Source organism: Pseudonaja textilis, chromosome 1, assembly GCF_049901715.1.
Source record: "Pseudonaja textilis isolate UNSWEBS1 chromosome 1, rPseTex1.2, whole genome shotgun sequence".
In the NCBI taxonomy this organism is placed as follows: Eukaryota; Metazoa; Chordata; class Lepidosauria; order Squamata; family Elapidae; genus Pseudonaja; species Pseudonaja textilis.
In genome coordinates, this window is record NC_141990.1 from 288,971,239 (window position 1) to 288,992,211 (window position 20,973).

The 20,973-nt window shown below is 36.2% G+C and overlaps 1 protein-coding gene across 9 annotated transcripts in view; it reads right to left on the reverse strand.

Annotated features, from left to right (window-relative positions):
* The window catches only part of CEP128 (centrosomal protein 128), a 182,382-nt gene that overhangs the window by 16,660 nt on the left and 144,749 nt on the right, over nt 1–20,973 (reverse strand). For all 9 annotated transcript variants that reach the window (XM_087922081.1, XM_087922080.1, XM_087922079.1 and 6 more), the window contains exons 20-22: nt 17,828–17,851; nt 6,369–6,446; nt 1,114–1,227 (exon numbers count right to left, since the gene is read on the reverse strand). In XM_087922081.1, coding sequence (XP_087778207.1) covers nt 1,114–1,227; nt 6,369–6,446; nt 17,828–17,851 — 216 coding nt within the window. The remainder of the gene's footprint in view (nt 1–1,113; nt 1,228–6,368; nt 6,447–17,827; nt 17,852–20,973) is intronic.

The following is a 20,973-nucleotide window of genomic DNA, read 5'->3' on the forward strand; positions in this document are numbered from 1 at the left end:
ATAAGGTAAAAGGGAAGAAAGAAAAAGGCGTTGACTTCTGACTCTTTTTAACACAGTATAAGATAACAACTTAACAACCTCAACTTTTTACTTTTTCACAATAATATATAACTAGCCATTTCTATAACAACAAATCTATCTAATCGGCAAAACCAAAGTCAAAGTTTCATTTTTTTTCATCACAAGCACAAAATCCAGAAGTGATATCCAAATGAAAACAATATTTTCCACTTCTCCTCTTTGAATAGAACAATCAGTTTAACCATTCCTGCTTTATCTTCCTTGCTGTTGAAATAATATGCATTTCTATTTGTAGTTAATAATCTTTATAAACTATCACCATTTATGTTAACAAAAACCATTCTATTCTTTCAGATTCTTTAGTCTTAAAGGGAAAAATGTGTTTTCATCCATTTTAAAACACTAAACGTTCTTTAAAACCATGTCTAAAATTAAAACATTCCAATGCATCTTTTTTTTAACTTCCTCCTAGCATACATACTTTAAAAGTTCACTTTCAGATGAATAAAACTCCAATTAACTCTGTATAAATATGAAGCTGATAGGCAATGATTTACCTATCTCTATATTTTAGTGCTGCCTGAAACAATACTTTCCCACTTTAGGAGCTGACATAAGTCATAGCCCTTATGTTCCATTAGTCGGTATTGACTGTGAGAGAGAAAGAGAAGGGTGCGGGGTGGAGGAAACTTCCAATGCAGAGGTTGAAAGCTGGGAATATCACACATTAGAGCCAATGTGACAATGACTACAAATGTGGCTGTGAATTTGCCAATTCTTATTGTGCTCTAAGTTTTTAAAGACTTTGCTTGGCCTTTTGGTGTCCTTCTATTCTTCCAATGACTTATAGTTCCACTATGCCCCAACTATTAACCTACTAAGTTACCTTAGTTAGAGACAGAACATTGACCTTTGGAAATCTTTGGTCTGACCTTGCAATGCAAATTGACATCTTTTTAGCCAATTATTAAAATTGGCATGTTGCTTCTGTGATTATGCACCGTCCAGAGTTCCAGCAACTACAGCTAATTTTTTTTGAATAACTACATAGAAAGACAGAGAAGACAAACTTTGAATAAAAAACAAACTTACTTGGAAGCTTTCAAGTTTATGTTTTAAATATTCCAGATGCTGCTGTAATGAGCCCACAAGTTCCTTGTATTTATTGTACCTTTTCTCGATAATTTCTTTCTGACTGTGAGAATTCTGAAATCAGAAACTTTTCAAGTGAGTGGAATAATTATCTCACAAATGTTTTTAAAAAATGGTCAAAGGATCATTCTGAGATAAAGGAGAATAGAGGCTGTATCTATCCAGGACACACTGAACCTCAAAATAATTAAAGTTGTTATGAGATTTGATTAGTATGAAATTTTGAAAGAATTCATATGGGAATACTGAAGTATTGTGATTTTAAAATTTCATAGTTTTTTTTCAATTTTGCCTGTATTATTTTTAGAAATAATTGAAGGCACAGAACATACCTAACACTCCTTCGTCTTCCTATTTTCCCCACAAGCCTGTGAGGTGAGTTGGGTTGAGAGAGAGTGACTGACTCAAAGTCACCCAGCCAATTTTCATACCTAAGGTGGACTAGCATTCATGGTCTTCAGGTTTCTAGCCTAGTGTCTTAACCACTAGACCAAACTGGCTGTATAATGTTTGATGACTTTTGCTAGAGTTCACTACTGTTTTGAGAAGGGGAGTTCTCAACTTTAAAAACATATTCAAATGCTTAATATTTGCAGATATTATATGGAACATATCTCTCAAGAAATATATTTTAATAAAAGGTTTGTAGTTTTAGCAAGAACTACTTGAAAAGGCCTCTCTGCTTAGTATAATGTCCACCAGAAACCTCTCTTAGTGGCTAGGCTCTCTGTCCTATCTATTAAAAAAATTAAAATTAAAAATCTATACAAAACTGGATTGCTTCAGCTTCTAGGCTATTTATTTGCAATAATGGCTATGATAGTTACAAAAGTTTTAGCTAGGCTCACTGCCCTATCCATTTTAAACAAAATTAAAATTAAAAATCCATATAAAATTGGTTTGTTGCAGTCTCTGATATATTTGCAATAATGCTATGATACTCACAAAGGTTTTAACAGAGTGGTAGAAAGCATCCAACCAGGTAAGTGTAAGTCTGCTAAATGGATGTCTTATGACTACCAGAGTTCACACACAACCATCTTTTGAGCATATCCAGTCTGGCTTCACAAAATGCCATGTCTGCATTCAGTCACTCCAAATTGCTTGTATATAGTACAAAAGAACAATGCCAAGATTGAGCAGGACAAACAAGGATGGATTTGGAAATGACAGTTTCTGCACTGGACAGATTACAGGTCCCAAGATACATTGCCAGTTTTTTTTCCTTGATAGTTGAGCTATGGAAGGGTAATCTGGTCTCAGTAGGAATGGAAAGTTTTTATCTACAATTCTATTCCCTGGTTTCTATGAATGTCAGTTGTGTTTTGCTACTGAAGATCAGTCCAAATCTCTACGGCTTACTAAAAAGAAAATATTTTGCATCTTGTCTGAGATGTCTCTTTTTGGGGTGAAATGGTAATAGTATAGGAGAAAGAGAACAGAATTGTCTGAGGGTTAACTGGGACAACACGGTGGGATTTGGGGGTGTTCTGGTCAGTAGAAGTAGTAGAAGCAGGGCTGAATACTTGATTGACTTCAGTGGGAGTCCCAGTTCTTGCAGATGCCATATTGGGCTTGGATGGGAAGATCAGATAATTAACTGTGGCTGTTGGGGGGGTTCAGTGGGGTGTTTGAGATGTATGATGACTGCCAATGGCAAAGTCAAAAACAACCAGAATATAAGTAGTGTATATAGTGAAGTACAGTGAAGTAGTGTATATAGGTTTAGATAGAAAGCGAGAATACTTTGGGGTATATGTAAACAATAGGGCTATAACAATAGGAAGATTAAAAGGGGCAATGGAAGCATTATGGTGGTGAGCAACAAATATATGGTGGGTGACAGAATACTCTAGGGAAATGGATATTGTAGATCTGAGCCCAAACCCCACTTCCAGCCTCCCGGCTTTGTCTCAGGAGCCATATGGCTGGGCCTTTAGGACTTTTGTGCTCTAGCGATTACTTTTGAATACCAGATACTGTACCCATGTAATACATTTATTTTCATCCATTACTTGATTGTGATAGAGTGGACTTGGCTTAGCTTATTTCTGAGGCTGGGCTCCTGGGCACGTTTGCCCTTATTTGTACATGGTAAAGTCACAACCTTGGAATCCTCTGGAACTCACAGTTCTGCCAGAAGAGCAGTTAAAAACTGTGACCAAGGCAGTCTTTTCCACAGTTCTATCTTGTATTAAAATATTTCCAGATAGGGAGAATGCTGCTTGTCATTCATGTCTGTGTAGTTCACATTTGACTATTGCAATTAATTCTATATGGGAATAAACTTGAAGACTGTTTGAAAGTTGCATCTAATCCAAAATGTGGTGACCTTGAGTAGTAATAGACTTGACTCAATATTGTTACATCACTATTTAAGGACCAACAGGGATTGCTACTGAGTCGTGGTGATATAACGATTAGAATGCAGTACTGTGTGCTACTTCTGCTGCCTGCTGGCTGCCTGCAGTTAGGCAGTTCGAGTCTCACTGGCTCAAGGTTGACTCAGCCTTCCATCTTTCTGAGGTTAGTAAAATGAGGATCCAGATTGTTGCAAGCAATATGCTGACTCTGTAAACTTCTTAGAGAGGGCTGTAAAGCACTGTGAAGCGGTATATAAATCTAAGCATTATTGCTACTAAAAACCAGGTGCAATTGATCTTTACACATATCTACTCTTGAACAGCACAGAGCCTGGAGTTAAGGGCAATTAACAATTCATGCAATTTTGGAAAGCAATTAAAACAAGACTCTTCTAAAGAACTTTTGAAAAAGATTAGAATAATTAAACGGCTCCTGATGCTGGTGTCAGAAGATGAAAAAGAATATCAACTATTATATTATGGGTGGGGGTTTTTTGGATGAGAATGGGTTCTTATTCATAATATATTTCAGTCTAGATTATATAACAGTATAAACCATACAGAGCTGTTTTAGATGAGAATAAACTTTAATAAATAAATATGTTCATTAATATATATATATATATATATATATATACACATACATATACATATACATATACACATACATATACATATACATATACACACATACACACTGCTCAAAAAAATAAAGGGAACAACAAAATAAGACATCCTAGATCTGAATGAATGAAATATTCTTATGAAATACTTTGTTCATTACATAGTTGAATGTGCTGACAACAAAATCACATAAAAATTATCAATGGAAATCAAATTTAGCAACCCATGGAGGTCTGTATTTGGAGTTACACTCAAAATTAAAGTGGAAAAAAACACTACAGGCTGATCCAGCTTTGATGTAATGTCCTTAAAACAAGTCAAAATGAGGCTCAGTAGTGTGTGTGGCCTACACATGCCTGTATGACCTCCCTACAATGCCTGGGCATGCTCCTGATGAGGTGTCGGATGGTCTCCTGAGGGATCTCCTCCCACACCTGGACTAAAGCATCCCCAAACTCCTGGACATTCTGTGGTGCAATGTGGCATTGGTGGATGGAGCGAGACATGATGTCCCAGATGTGCTCAATTGGATTCAGGTCTGGGGAGTGGTGGGCCAGTCCATAGCATCAATGCCTTCATATTGCAGGAACTGCTGACACACCCCAGCCACATGAGGTCTAGCATTGTTGTGCATTAGGAGGAACCCAGGGCCAACTGCACCAGCGTATGGTCTCACAAGGGATCTGAGGATCTCATCTCATGCCTAATGGCAGTCAGGCTACCTCTGGCGAGCACATGGAGGGCTGTGCAGCCCCTAAAGAAATGCCACCCCACACTGCCAAACTGGTCATGCTGGAGGATGTTGCAGGCAACAAAACGTTCTCCACGGCGTCTCCAGACCCTGTCACGTCTGTCACATGTGCTCAGTGTGAACCTGCTTTCATCTGCGAAGAGCACAAGGTGCCAGTGGCGAATTTGCCAATCTTGGTGTTCTCTGGCCAAACATCCTACACGGTCTTGGGCTGTAAGCACAACCCCCACCCATGGACGTTGGGCCCTCATACCACCTTCATGAAGTCTGTTTCTGACCACTTGAGCAGCCACATGCACATTTGTGGCCCACTGGAGGTCATTTTGCAGGGCTCTGGCAGTGATCCTCCTGTCCCTCCTTGCACAAATGTGGAGGTAGCGGTCCTGATGTTGGGTTGTTGCCCTCCTACGGCCTCCTCCACGTCTCCTGATGTACTGGCCTGTCTCCTGGTAGCGCCTCCATGCTCTGGACACTACGCTGACAGACACAGCAAACCTTCTTGCCACAGCTCGCATTGATGTGCCATCCTGGATGAGCTGTACTACCTGAACCACTTGTGTGGGTTGTAGACTCCGTCTCATGCTACCACTAGAGTGAAAGCACTGCCAGCATTCAAAAGTGACCAAACCATCAGCTAGAAAGCATAGAAATTGAGAAGTGGTCTGTGGCCCCCACCTGCAGAACCACTCCTTTATTGGGGATGTTTTGCTAACTGCCTATGCTTTCCTCCTGTTGTCTATTCCATTTGCACAACAGCATGTGAAATTGATTGTCAATCAGTGTTGCTACCTAAGTGGACAGTTTGATTTCACAGAAGTGTGATTGGAGTTACACTGTGTTTTTTAAGTGTTCCCTTTATTTTTTTGAGCAGTATACATAGCACTTAGTCTGCATTTTAAATATCTGACATGATTATAATCCTGTCATGTAATATCAGTTTTACTCAGCCTAATGAACAAACAATGATATTCCAACTGCTTTCCTATTGAATTTGCTGGCAGTTGCATGATGAAGAATACCAGTTATGAGACTACAGACTTCCAGAGTGTCATCATGTGTGAAGTAAGGCTTGAGTTTAACTCAGTAAATATATGTTATATTTATTATATGTTGCATTATATCTCAATAAATTAAACAAAAATGATCACTTTTCAAACAGTTTTTCACATAGCTAAATGATATCAAGTTTTAAAAGGTTACCAAAGTATTGCAAATATATAAAAAACTGGGATAGAGAAAGAAATATTTTCAGATTTTAAATTCATTAAATCTTAAAAAAAACACAATTTGCTGCTGTTTAGAACAAATCTATTCAGCTTCAAGCTAATATGTAAACCTCAAATATAGGGCTATAATATAGTTGTGTTTTAGATGTTATGCCTTAAATATACTTTCCCCTATTGTATAGAATTCTGTTAAATATTTTACAAATGAAAGAGCTCACAAAATATTCTTACCCCCAAATCTCCACAGCCGCCAGAAATATTCAATTTCTCAGGAGCAGATTCCAGATGTTCTAAGGCCAACTGAGTACTCTGAAAAACATTGAAATATTCAAAAGGGCATGTATGCATGATGGGCCTGCATATGTGATATTATCATTAACATTCATAAGATGGTAGAACAATAAATAGTTTCAGGAAAGTTGAGAGTTGAACAGCAAGATGGTCAGCATATAAATTTAATAAATAAGTAAATGAAGTAATTGCATAATTAGACTAAAGCTGAGCATGAAGAGACTGACTTTGGAAATCTTTCCTCAATGTGGAAACTGCATACCTGACACTAATTTTGAGGCACAATACTTGAACACTTTGATATACTTTATGATTAAAATGATATTTGACAGTGTAGAAACTTTCATAAGAGCCCTTCACTCATTATAAATAGGGATCAATTGCTCTTATTTATTTATAATAAATACAAATGAACACAAATACAACATAGACCAGAACATGAAAGCTTTTTGTTTTCTGTTTTCCATGTGTAGTACATTTATTTTTCTTGATACATCCTGCATTGTAACTCAACTGAAGAGGTCACTTGCACTATGTCATGACTCCTCTGAACTACTGAATATGGTGCATATTTTTAAACCACTTTTCCCAAGGAGATATTCCTTCTGAATATTCACATAATCCCCAAATCTCTTATTTTATAAGATCTCAGGTCAGAACAGCCATGCTGGAAGCAAGGTCCCTAGATTTTAACTGTAATGTAGCTGTGGCACTTTTTATTGCATTGAGAATTTGACCTTGTATTAGGTCTTTAGTCCATAAATTAATATTTCATGTTCCTGGATTCCCAAATGGGCAGAAAGATGAACAAGGTAAAGATGAAACACTCAACTTGCCGGATGAAACTCTGAAACCTAGTAATTTGTTTGAGGCATGTCTGTCTGTCTGTCTAGCTTGCTTGTTGGCCCTTTCCAATATCTCTATGAAATTCACAATGTCAACATAATAAAAGGTAAAATAAAGAGCTAAGTGCAAAGAGAAAAATTGACAAAAGGTTTGAAACACAAAAAACTTAAAGGCTTGGGCCTCTCAAACTGAGTGGAAATAAACACTCCAGCATACCTTGTTTTCGGAGTATATATTGTGGTTCACCGGCAGCAGGTGCGGATGGCTGAGGTCTCAGAGAGAGAAGACTCAGATGAGCGGCCTGCATGTGATGCAGGGATGGGGCCAGGACCATCAGGGAGTGGAATGCTGCCTTCGGAGATTGTGGATGCTGGCAGCAGGGATGAAGAGGTTCCGGTGTCACCCTTGCTGCTGCAGCTGCTCTTTCCTTCGAGTAGCCCTGTGTGCACGCACACTGGGCACAGGCTCCTTGAGGACCTCTTCATCACTGCTGCCAGCCTCCACAGTCTCCAAAGGCAGCATTCCATTCCCTGATGGTCCTGGCCTGATCCCTGCATCACATGCAGGCCCCTCATCTGAGTCCTCACTCTCCGAGACCTCAGCCGTCCGCACCTGTTGCCAGCAAACCACAACATTATAAGATGCTCTGAAGTATAAGACGCACCTAGCTTTTGGGGAGGAAATCAAGAAAAAAAAATCTGCCTCTGCCTCCCAGCAATTTGTCTCTGTGCCCCCATTTTTGGCCTCTGCGTACCCCATTTCTGGCCCGTTCCAGGCGGGGGGGGGGAAACGGAACATGTGGAAAATGGAGTGCGTGGAGGTGGCAATAGGCAAAGGCAATCCTTGCAGCCTGAAACAGCTGATTGTCGGGAAGCCATTCCAACCAACAATCAGCTGCTTGTGCTAATCAGGCTGTGCTGAAGCTGAAACAGGATGTTTGGTGCAAGGAGGCAAATTGCTGGGAGGCAGAGGCCAAAGGATGAGGGGGCTTAGGCAACATTCACTGTATAAGATCCACAGACATTTCCACCCACTTTGGGGGGTGGAAAAAGTGTGTCTTATACTCCCAAAAAATACAGTAATTGACATATTCCGTATATTTGATTTATAATACTATGATCATTTTGACAAAAATATGAAACTCATTATGCTAAAGAGGATTCCTTAGATTCATAACTCTGAAAAATTCAGTTATAGTAATTATAAGTCTGGCAGTAAATACAAATGAATTTCTTTGAAGAATCTACTGTGATTCATTGATATTGGTCTAAGTATTAGCAGATCACTTTACTCCATTCCAGAGACCTTCCTCCAAACAAAAATCCTTATGCCACATCAAATTAACTTCCATGCACATAAAATGATGGAAAACAATATTAGCTTTAAAAGAATCGGAATGCTCAGAGGACAATTGTTATACAGTATCTTGCTATATCATTTACTACTCTCAAAAGGCTTTTGCTTGTTTTCAGTGTGATCATCAAAAGCAATCTTAAAAAAGGATCACTACAGAATTCTTTGTTCTGCTGTAGGTAGCATAATGTGCTGTCTAGAAAAAAAACTGCTAAAGCTTGTATTAAAATATTTAAGCTTCATACTTGGATCTTTACACAATTAACATAAGAAGAATTAATCAAGAAAACTGAATTAATGCATATTCTCTATAAAATTCCAGGCATTTCATCATATACTTCTTAAAACTACACCTTGCAAAATACCCTTAGATGTATGTTTAAAAATATTCAAGAAAAGCTCTCTTTTAGAAGACACTTCTACACCTTGGGGTTTGGGGATTTTTTTCAAACAAAAAAGAAAGAAAATGGCTTGGAGGTGTCTATCAATGTCTGTTCCTCATTAAATTGCTCACTTTTGCATCTTTCCCACAAAGAAGCTGCACACATTTACATTGTATGCTTCATTTATAGTGGCCTTATGTTCATCAAAGTCTTGATTTTCCATCCCATTAATTTCTGATGAGATTATGGTTTGCTACTTCTTCCCAGAGTCATTTGTGGCCCTGGTCTTTGTAAGGGCTGGAAAAGGTTGAATGATCTGAAAGAGACAGCAGATTCTCAGCAGGTCTTCTTCTGCAGCCTTCAGCCACAGAAAAGTTAACGGTGTAAAACAGAACAGGGGCTCAAATGCTCAGCAGTCACCTTAAAGAAATAATATGTTCCAGAAACATTCTGCCATGTGAAAGAAACCGCAGAGCACATGATTTCCAAACAACATTCTCTTTAAAATTAAATATATTTATTTTACCTTCATCACATATAAACAATGATAATGAAATGCATTAAAATTTGAATTTCACTGATATTTTATTTTCTCCAAAAGCAGTCATTTGATGCTACTATGTCTGAATACTGACTTATGTTTATTCTATACTAATTCACAATTTTCCAAGTTGTCAAAATCATTGAGTATAGCGTACAACTTAGAATTTTCTTTTTCATGTGTCTGAAACTTTAAATATGCTTCCAAAGGGCAACGTCTGTTTGTTTCATTGCAGTCCAAACAACTGAAGGCTTGTTTCAGGCTTGTTACAACAGTGCCAACAGCTAAGTACCAGCATTATGATCTGTGTGGAAAATAGCTGCCAGGTTAATATTCACTTCACTCAAAAAGCATGTGAAAAACTTTAGTATGATTCATGAGCCTGGTTGCAGGAGTAGATTTTGTGCTCTCATTATGGCAGGCAAGAACACAACAGCTACACTACAATAGTTTTGCTGGCCATGAAGATGGGTAAGAGTGGGGTGGGGTGAAAGGACATGCAAATAAAAGCATAAAAGCCAAGAAAAGAGCGGGGGAAACCTTATTTCGACTGACCTGTAGAAAAAAGCAATAATTTACTGACACATTCAATAATCTCCTAAATTAGATCTGAGTACCATATTAACGATGGCATTTTTCTCTATTAAAAGAGAGAGGTTTAATCATGCAGAACAAAATGTTTAAAAGGTTGGTGAGAGCACCTGACACAGTGAGTGATTAAGTACTGCTAATTATTGCCCAGAAACTGAAAATGATGTGCCATAATGCATACAGTACAACTAATCCAGAAGAGAACAAACATACTTGTCTGCTTGTTATTTAACAGGGAGCAAAGGGCAAGGATGATGTTGATAAGGGTCAACCAACTCCAATTGGACCAACAGAAGCAACATTTACTTAAAATTGCATTCTTCCATTATACAGTGACTGCTATTAATTTAATTTTCCTAATATAACAGTTTATTTACACACTAAGAGGTGTTCTATCTTCACAGAGAATGATAAAACCTGGTGCTTATTTTCCATGACTTTATAGAAAATCCCTGGATATTTAAAGGGCATGTGAACAGTTAATCCTTCTCATATTGATGCATATGCAATGAAAGGCAGCTTTAGGTTGTCCCACAGAACAGATGTAAATCAAAAGATCTTTTTTTAAAATTTTAGTCTTGAAGCCATAAATCCAGATTACAATAAGAAAATGATTGCACCTTCTCCAGCAAGGTTTTCTTACCTCCAATGCCGGGTAAGAAAAAGTTGTTTACAGGTAATAATGATGCTCTGAGTGATGCATGTGTATCAAGAGATATAGATTCTACATCTATAGAATGCTGAAGTCCTATTAGGAGTTTTTCAGTTCAGGGTGACAAATAAGAACCTTGGGTCATGAACGCTTCTGATCACAACCAAATCAGGTGCCGATCAAAACGTCCGCTAAATGTTTCACTCTGGTCACAAACACATCCTTGGGTGGCTATCAAACACAGCCATGGCAATTTTCCCTGATGCAGCGATTTCCTCTTCCACACCAATTTTTTTGTACGTGCATGTGCAGTCAGTCTTACTTCTGGTCACAACCAAATTGGGTTGCGACCAAAGACCTGGAACGGATTATGGTTGTGAGCGGAGGTGTCACTGTATGGCTCTAACTTTGTACACTTTGATAATATTCCTACTCTCTCCGCAGTTTATTTTTGATTAAAGAAACTGTTCAGGAACTAGGATAACAAGCCAAGCAGGAAAGTGAGGATAGGAAAAAGAGCTGATTTTGATCATGCAAAGATCCACAGCTACCAGTAAGCTTGTTCATCATCATGGTGTGTACCACATATATGGGTAAGTAGAAAGTATATCTGAAAATAGTAGGCAGCTGTTCTGTCAAGCTAATATGGAAGACAACATTATACTACTGTAATGTTAAAGATTGTATCTTCTTCAGTCTAAAAATCTTACCTATAGTGTCATATAAATATCTAGGGATAGAATCAAGTTGTTACTCAACAGATAGACTGGCAATGTTAAGACAGCTTGCATAGAATACCTATGGAGAGAACCTGCTTTTGAGAGAGAGGCAATAAGGACTTAATTCAATTGGATTAAGCAAAAAATGAATCACTCTTCCTCTAGCCATCTTAATACATAAATATATGTATGAGCTGCAAAAGGAGTTTGTGCAACACAGAATATCAAATTTATATGAGCATTTCAAGAATGAGAGCTGTATTCTGTTCCTAAGGTGGGGTGTGTGTGAGTGTGTAGAAACAAATATATAAGAACAAAAATGGAATTCAGAAATGCTCTTTGAAAGGAAGATAAGACTAAATCATAAAAACATCTCCTCTATATAAAATTTTAGATATGGAGGACATATCAGAAGATATATGATTGGCATGATATATGCCAAGCTACTTTAGGATGCCTTACAGATTCACAGCAATCCACCATCTCCAGAAAGGAGCTATCTGTCATGTTTTCCAATTTATTCCAATACCCCTCAATGATGATGACAATGCATTAAAGAAATGGTAAAGGTAGAGTGCCATTCCAATTCAAGTTGTGAACACAATCTGTCCAATAAATGACTGTCGAGAGATATAAAGTACTTGCAAGTTGTACCAGTCCATGCCAAGGGAAAAACAAACAAACAAACAAATTATCAGAATACCTACCCTGGAGGATAGCACTTAAGTGCTGCCATATGGAACCCCTGCCATGTAAGTCAAAAGAAATGAAAGAACTGTGATATGCTTGGTACTTTGTAATAGGAAACAGAGAGGCAGATGCTGAATAGGAATGCTATCTCATTACATGCCATTTGCTCTCCACTTATCTTATGGAACTATATGGAACTGTGCATTATAATTTTCTTTCACTTTGCAATTTTAGTGCTGAATGCTTATTGTTTTCCTGAAATTTGTGCAACATCATGGGTATCATAGTCTGGCTTTTTCAATGAATCCCTTGCAAATTTCCCATGAATCCAAGTAGGAAGTAACACTGGAGTTTAGGTTTCTGAAGAAACTGAAAGATTTGTCAATGAGAAAAGGAGACAGAGCAGCAAGAATAGGTCATGCATATGAAGCAGGCATATGAGCCAGCTGCTTTACATGAGCTTTGTGGGAAGTAAACCTACTTGACCTCCAAAGGGAAAAAAAAAAACATCAAAGGATTCTCAGAAGCAGGTTCTTTTAATTCCAATAACTAATCCTTATGGACTTATTACACGCCTCTGTTAATAACCATTTTGGTATCAGCCTGTGGGGTTATATGTGATGCCAGAACTATGTAGCAAACTGGAACTCCAGAGGCAGATAAAAGAAACCAGAAGGAGCCAGAAAATTTATAACAAACTTTATAAGAATACAAAGAAGTATGATGGGAACTGACCTTGGTATAAAAATAGTTCGTCAAATGATAAAGATGCATTGAGGCAAAATGAGAGAAGGATGTTAATAAGCATCCCAGAATTCATATCTGTGGTATGTATTGTAACATATGCAACAATCATTAATGTGGAATCAGTCCCTCTACTTCCCTTTAACTGGTAGGGAACCATTCCCTTGTTCATAATGAAAGTCCAGAGAAATGGTACTGATGTTCATCTCTGAACATTATTACCGAAGATTTGAGCCATAGAAGAATAAGAATCCAGAGGATCTCAACTCGGAGAATCCCTGGATTGTTCACTGGATTGTTTTTAATTCAGTGTGGGTTGTCAGTTCCCATATATTATGCTGAACCCGTAGCTGCATGTTTCACATGAATGATGCAACCTTGTCAGACTATCATCTTTAGAACTGTAGTGTCAGGAGTGCCGGTATCAAAATATTGTGGCTTCTGCTGTATAGTTCACAGAGATAACCTGAGAGTCATTGGTCCTGATAGTTTCAATTAGAAGTTCACTTCCTTCATTTGAAGTTCAGTTGAGAGTAAGGTTTCTTTCTGTTTTGGCACTTTGTTGGGCCCAAGAAGGAATAAACTATACAGAACATCCTAAGACAATCAAATTAATCTTTTTGAAGGTTAGGAAAGGACAGTAGGATTAGTTTGGCAAAGCCACTACAAGACGTCACATCACTACTGAAACAAAGACAGTTAGGTAAAAATGGAGAACATCTAAGGCATATTGAGACTGAAGGCATTTGCTAAGAAATTAGGGGGTCCAGTTCTCTTCAGGATTTGTTTCTAAAGAAGCATCTACACATAGGAAAATTAATTTGTGCTTGTCTGGCAATAGCTTTGAAAATCAATTTTGCTCTTCTTGTCCGAACAGCAAGTAGAGTAAGTGACCATCAACAGGTAGTAATTTGAAATGACAAGCACATTTACAAAATAACACTTAGATAAGGTGGGAAAATCTTTATGTTCAATGCCTTGCATCAATATTTCTATAAACCCTGAAGAGAACTGGACCCCCTTATTTCTTAGCAAATGCCTTCAGTCTCAATATTTCTCCAATCTTTCTATAACTTGTTTTTATTACAGAGACAACTGAAAATAAAATGAAGTATTAATATTCTGTTATCCTTAACAGAAAACATGGAAAATTTGCAGTAGTAGCTGACAAGGACCTGAGAATAGTGTGGGTATATCAGCTGGGAACATATGCAGTTGAGGTGTATGTGTTACTCCAAACTTCTCACCTATAGAAAGCTCCCAATGGGCTTTAGCAGAAGTGCACAAGCCATAAGTGTAATATGCAGAAATGATGATGAAGAATAAAAACTCATGAGCATTTTTTTAAAAAATGGAAAAGTCTTGGGGTGCAGCTAAGTAATGCTTTAGGGGTAAAACAAAAGATAAAGAAGCATGTCCATAATTTACAGTGACAGCAACAGACAGTTACTTATAACTTGGCTAGCAGCTGTAATGTTAAAGATGATCCAAGAAAGATATCTTTCAAAGTAACTGTGATTATACATCAAATATAACATCAGAGTGCCTATGTCCAAGTTCAAAACAATTCTTTAAAAGTTTCTGTCAATATGAAGCAGAATAAAAAAGAGAATATAGCAAACATTCCTTCACAAAGTTATGAACAAAATAACAGAGTTGGAATGGACACTGGAGATCTTCTACTCCAACCCCCTGGCTCAAGCTAGAGATTCTATGCAATTTCAGACAAATGGTTTTTCAAACTCTTCTTCAAAACCTCCAGCAATGGAGCAGTGACAACTTCTGAAGGCAGAAGTTCCAGTGATTAATTGTTCAAACTGTCAGGAAATTTCTTCTTATTTCTAGGTTGCTTTTCTCCCCGATTAATTTCCATCCATTTCTTCTTGTCCTGCTTTCAGGTGCCTTGTAGAATAGATTGACCCCCTCTTCTTTGTGGCTGCCCCTCAAATACTGTAACACTGTTATCATGTACCCCTAGTCCTTTTTTCATTAGATAGACATATCCAATTCCTGTAACCATTCTTCACAGCCTCAGTTCCCTAATCATCTTTTTTATATTGTGGCAACCAAAAGTTATCAAGACATTTTAAAGTGGTACTAAAACTTCACATTATCATGATTATATCCCTCTGTTAATGTAGCTTAGGACTGCATTGGCTTACACTGCTGGCTCATATTTAAGTGGTTGTCCACTAGGACTCCTAGTTACTTGTATTGAGCCAGACACTTGTGGCTCCATACCTGTGTATTTTTTGCCCAAGTTTAAAACCTTACTTTTCGCACCACTGAAATTCATTTTATTAGATAGGGCCCAGCGTTCTGTCAAGATCCTTTTGTATCTTGAGCTTACGGAGTGTTGCCTATTCCTGCCAACTTGGTGTTTCTGCAAATTTGATGTGTCCCCTTTCTATCCCCTCACTGAAGTTTATGAAGATATTGAAGAGCACTGGGCCCAAGATAGAATCTTGCGACACCCCACTGCATACTTCCCTCCATGTCAAATCACTTCCATTAAGGAACATTGAATGTGGTTGGTCAGCCTGATACTAATCCATCTGATGGAGATGCTATCTAACCCACATTTTTTATCTTATCAAGTAGTAGGTTGTGGTCTACTTTATCAAATGCCTTACTGAAGACCAAGTAAATTATGTCAACAGCATTTTGCTGGTCCACTAATGTAGTCACTATGTCAAACAATGAAATAAAATTTGTCTGGTATGATCTGTTATAGTCAAACACATGCTAGCTTTTGGTTATAACTTTGCTTGACTCTAGGGGTTTGCAGATTAATTGCTTGATTATTTTTTCCAGGATCTTGCCAGGTATTGATGTCTGGCTGTTAGTCTGTAGTTCCTGGATCCATTTTCTTTTTTTCCTTTTCTGAAGGTAGAAATCATGTCAGCTCTTTTCCAGTCCTCTAATAGCTCCCCAGTGCTGCCGGATCTTTGAAAGAGATGGTTCAGTGATTCTGAGATCATGTCTGCTACTTCTTTCAGAAACCTGAGATGTAATCCAACCGTGGGATGCATCCATCCAGCACATGGTAATTGCAACTCATCTGGAGTAGACAGGTGTTCTCTTACCATTTTCTTGCCTATTTTGACTTGTATTCCCCAATCTGTCTTTTACAGTACTGGTTTTTATAAGTTGAACTATTTTTTTCTTTTGCGTGAAGATAAATGCAAAGAATAAATTAAATGTTTCCACTTCCTCCCTGGCACTTCCTTGCCATCTTTAATAGACCAATTGTTTTATTCTTTCTTGTTTTTTAAATATTGAAAGAAACATTTAAATTATTTTTGACATTTGTTGCAACGTCATTGCAAGTTAATAATGTAATTTGTTGTATTATTTTTACTACAGATAGTTTCTTGACTTCTGAGCGCAATTAGGCCCAAAATTTCTGCTGCTAAGTAAAACATTTGTTAAGTGATTTTTGCCTCATTTTATAACTTTTCTTGCCATAGTTGTTAAGTGAATCACTGCAGTTGTTAAGTTAGTAACATTAATTGTTAAGTGAATCAGGTTTCCCCATTGACTCTACTTGTCAAAATATTGCAAGAGGCGATGACATGATCCTGGGACACTGCAATTGTTATAAATACAAGTTAATTGCCAAGCATCTGAATTTTGATCAGATCGCTGCAACGGTTGTACGTGTAAAAATGGTCATAAGTCATGTTTTTCAGTGACATTGTAACTTTGAATGGTCATTAAGTGAACTGTTGTAAGTCAAGGATTACCTTTTTCCTAATTTTACTATTTACTACCACTACTATTATGGTATTATTATTCTAAATAATGAAATGCAAGAAATGGCTGCATCTTAGTTTCAAGATTTTATGAATTAAATTTATTATTTATTGGATCTATTTCAATTTGTCTTCTCTGCATTGGAGAAATAAACCTGCCAATAATTCTATTTTTTTAAAATGTCTAATATAAGTGTGTCATTATAAATTAAACATGTGCACACATGTACTTTACTCATTGTTCAGGAAGACAAAAAGATGAGCAATATCTATTTTGCCTCATACAAGAGTCTGAATAGCAAGTAACAGCAAGATTATAGACACATTTGTTTCTGCAAGAATGCAAAAACCTCTGTCTTGAAGGGAAAACGTAATTTACTATTGCCAAACTCCAAAATGGATGTCCAAATAAAGTTTTTCATACCCCAATTGGTATAATTACTTAGGTCAACAACTTCAGTTTCCCAAAGGCAATATATATAATTGCTAGGAATATTAAAAACTAAGCATACTCATCGTTTTCAAGTATAAACAGTTTACATTTTTAATTGACCTTTAAAGTATGGATGACTTCACCAATGTACTTCCATATTAAGTGATCCTATGTGGATATGCTTTTGTACATATTATTTCGTTTATCACAGGTAACTGGCAAGACACAATCTGGTGTAATGATTAAGGCACAAGCTAGAAACCAGAAGACCATGAATTCTAGTCTTACTTTAGACACAACACCAGTCATATGACCTTGGGCCAGTCCCTTTGTCTCAGCCCTAGAAAGCAGTCAATGGCAAACCACTTCCAACATCTTGTCAAGAAAATTTGAGAGACTACTCCAGGCAGTGACCATTAGGATCAACAGTAACCTGAAGGTTGTGCATGTGTGCACTCATGCATACACACACAATTGGCAATAACACTTTAGAAATTTTAGAATTTTTTTCTCACTTTTAGAAATTGATTCAGTTTATAAAATGGTGATCACAATTTGGTAAAATCATGATCTGGATGACTGAGAATCTCCATAGATAGTTTGTTAAACTATTTTAATATTCAACATATATTATCTTTTAACAAAATGAAGAAAAACCTTAGTTAAAAGTAATTCATGAGAATACAACTTACTGTTTCAAATGCTGTTATTCGCTCCTGTATTGAAAGAAAACAATGAGAAAGTATAGTAAGATCATGATCAAAATCATTCAAAGACATAAAAGTAGTACATCACTCAAATCTTAGTACAGGATATGCCCACATAGCATTGCTGTTTTTATGATTAAACAGTGCTACTGCATTTATATTTGCTTTTTTTAATTAATCATAGTATTAATTATAATACTAAATATTAACTATAGTATTTGAATACAGTATTGTACAATGAGAATAATCCAGTCCTTCTTTCAGAGCAATAATGGAATAGAAATAAAAAATGTTTTACTTAGTGGAAATTATTAGTTTCATTAACTGTATATTAAAGTATTTCTATTCATCGTTTTAAAATTAATTATCACTTCTGTGAATGTGAAACACACATTTTAAACCCATTTTCTATTCAGAATTGTGTTCTTTGTTGCCTATACAACCTTTTGCTACAGGACCATAATCCCTTATTTAGAGAATAAGCTTAGGTCATTCTACTCAAGCAAGAAAAGGAGACACCACCAGCCCAATCATTTTTATTCATGAAAGCAGTTTATTGAATAATTATTTATATGATCATAATAGCAAATATGTCCAAAGATAAAAAAGCAGTATTTCTGCAAGAGAAATTGGTGTGAATTGTTGAAATACAAAGATAAGCCAATTTGGAGGACTTTAAGATGACACGATGGATATTGAAGGAAAAGATGTATAGCTAATGGCTATGCAAAATATATGTCTTAATTTTGGACTGATTATTTCTTTAGGCAGAACAGGTGATATTTATCTACATATTTTACATTCTAGCTTTTATCATGAGATAGGAGAGATTGCTAAGTTATTTTCCCAAGCTTGTATATTATTTATATAGCTGAAAAAAATCAGTGAGTTACTATTAAGCTCAGTCAGTAATGCATAGATTGCGATGCTATAATGCTTTGATCTCATTCCAGGTCCTGTTGATGTTCAGGGTATGTAAAGTAGGAATTAAAGACATAGTTTCTAAATATTCTTGAGGGGTTGTTTGTATTTTTTTGTTTGGAGGAAAATTTAATTTCTTATTCAGTACCCAACATTTCTCTTTAGGGAAACACCCATATTTCTTTGGTTAGAAAAAGGTAAAGCCAGCAAGCCATGAAGAAGTTGTTTAATACTGAATCTTTTCATGCAACTATATTGTTGAAGGAATAGTTCTAAAAGTTCCAATTACTACATAATGAAACCTTAGTAAGACAATTTTTTTTTTAATAAAGTTTTATTTGGGTTTTCACACATACAAAATACAAGTAAAACATCTTTTTTGAAAATAGCACGGTCCCGGGTTGAACTTCTTTATACAGACACAAAACTCAATTTCATGCTCCTTTTTGTATTCCATATCTTATACTATTTTACATTTTCTATATAGTTTTTCCCCTCTTTTAATTTTCTCAATTTTATTTTAATTATCTCATCTCTATTCAAATCATTATATTTATACTTTTGTCTGTTCTGTTTCAATTTCATATTATCTTTTCTCATTAAACAAATTTTCTCCTGTAGTTACTAATTGGAGTATGACACCTTTATATCTTTTAATTACATCCATTCAACTCTTATTTAAACTTCAATACATACCTTAAGTTTATGACCTTCAATATAATACATAATACATAACTTCCAATCGAATTCTGCTTGATACATTCTTATAATACATTATATATTCTTTAAAAAAAAAGACTGTAAATATATGTAATTATAAACCCTCATTCCATTCCAGTTCAGTTCTATCATTAATAATCATTAAAATCTTAAGATCTTTAACACTTCTTTTCAATTATCATACTTCCTTAAAAACACATATAATCTCCATAATTAATTTTTCCCTTATTTCTCTTCACATATGTTTTATAAATCATTAAATATACCTTTTGTTACATTTATCTATTGACAAGCATTCCACTGAATTACGATAGCTATTTTATCAGACATTTTAATCATACATTGTTTCATATTTTCTAAAATTATTTCTGCTTCTAATATAACCATACTATCTTATATACCTTTGCAGATCCCTTTTCCATTAGGTTTTCACCCATTATCTCTAAATAGGCCTTGTTTCTCTATATTTTGCTTCTGTCCTTTATGACTTCTTTTCCTTTATTTCTTCCCTCTCATCTTCTCCCTCCCCTTTTTACCCCTTGTCTCTCTAGTTCTAATTCTCTCTTCTGCATTTCCCTCTTCTGTTGCTTTCTAATTTTATACTCATTTTTCACTCTATTTTTTTTTTTTTTTGGGGGGGGGGGGAGAGTTGTTTTTCCCAATCTTAAACTTTCCATTCTCTTTCCCCCCCCTTTCCTTTTTTCCCCCCATCTAAGATTACTTGTTCATTAAAGATGGCTTCTTCTTTGTCGCAATCTTCTTGTTCTGCAGGCATTTCTTGTTGTTTCTCATAATTCCAAATCTCCATTTCTAAAAACTGAAATACGAAGTCAAAAGAACCTCTCCCTTCTTGTGCATCTTCTTTGTACTTTTTAAGTTCCATTTTCAGTGGAGCCATTTTAAACACTTTTAAACAACCACCCGATTCATTTTAGTCTTTCAAAACAATAACCAAGAACCCAGAAATCATCAAGTAATCCAGATAGTCCCGAGATATATCTTCTTATTTCTTTTTCGACTTTCTCTTCCTGGGGGTTTTGTTGCAATATTTCAGTTAGAATGTATCTTTTGGAAGTCTTGTTGAGATTTTGCTGTAAATTCTTTTTTAATTCCAGGCAGTCTCCTCCCTTCCAGATCCTGCCCTTTTATTCTTTTTCTCTCCTTTCCTGTTTTTAAAAGCTTTTAATTATCCAGAAATCTTTATTATCCCTTTGACTTTTTATTTTCAGCATTAAATGCCTATTGATGTCAAAGTTAATTTTTTTCCAATTTGTTGCTTAAGTCTCTTAGCTGTCAGTATAGGAAAAGGAGAAAACCAAATCTTTTCCCTTTTCTCTCTCCTTTGCAGCTTAAAAATCTTCTTAGGGAATGTTATTGTTTTTTAACAGTTTCAATTCCAAGGTACCTTATTTGTTGCTTTTGCTGTTTGACCCGGTCAACCAAAACTTTCTCTTCTTATCTTCCTCCTGCACATTCTTTTCTGGTCGAGT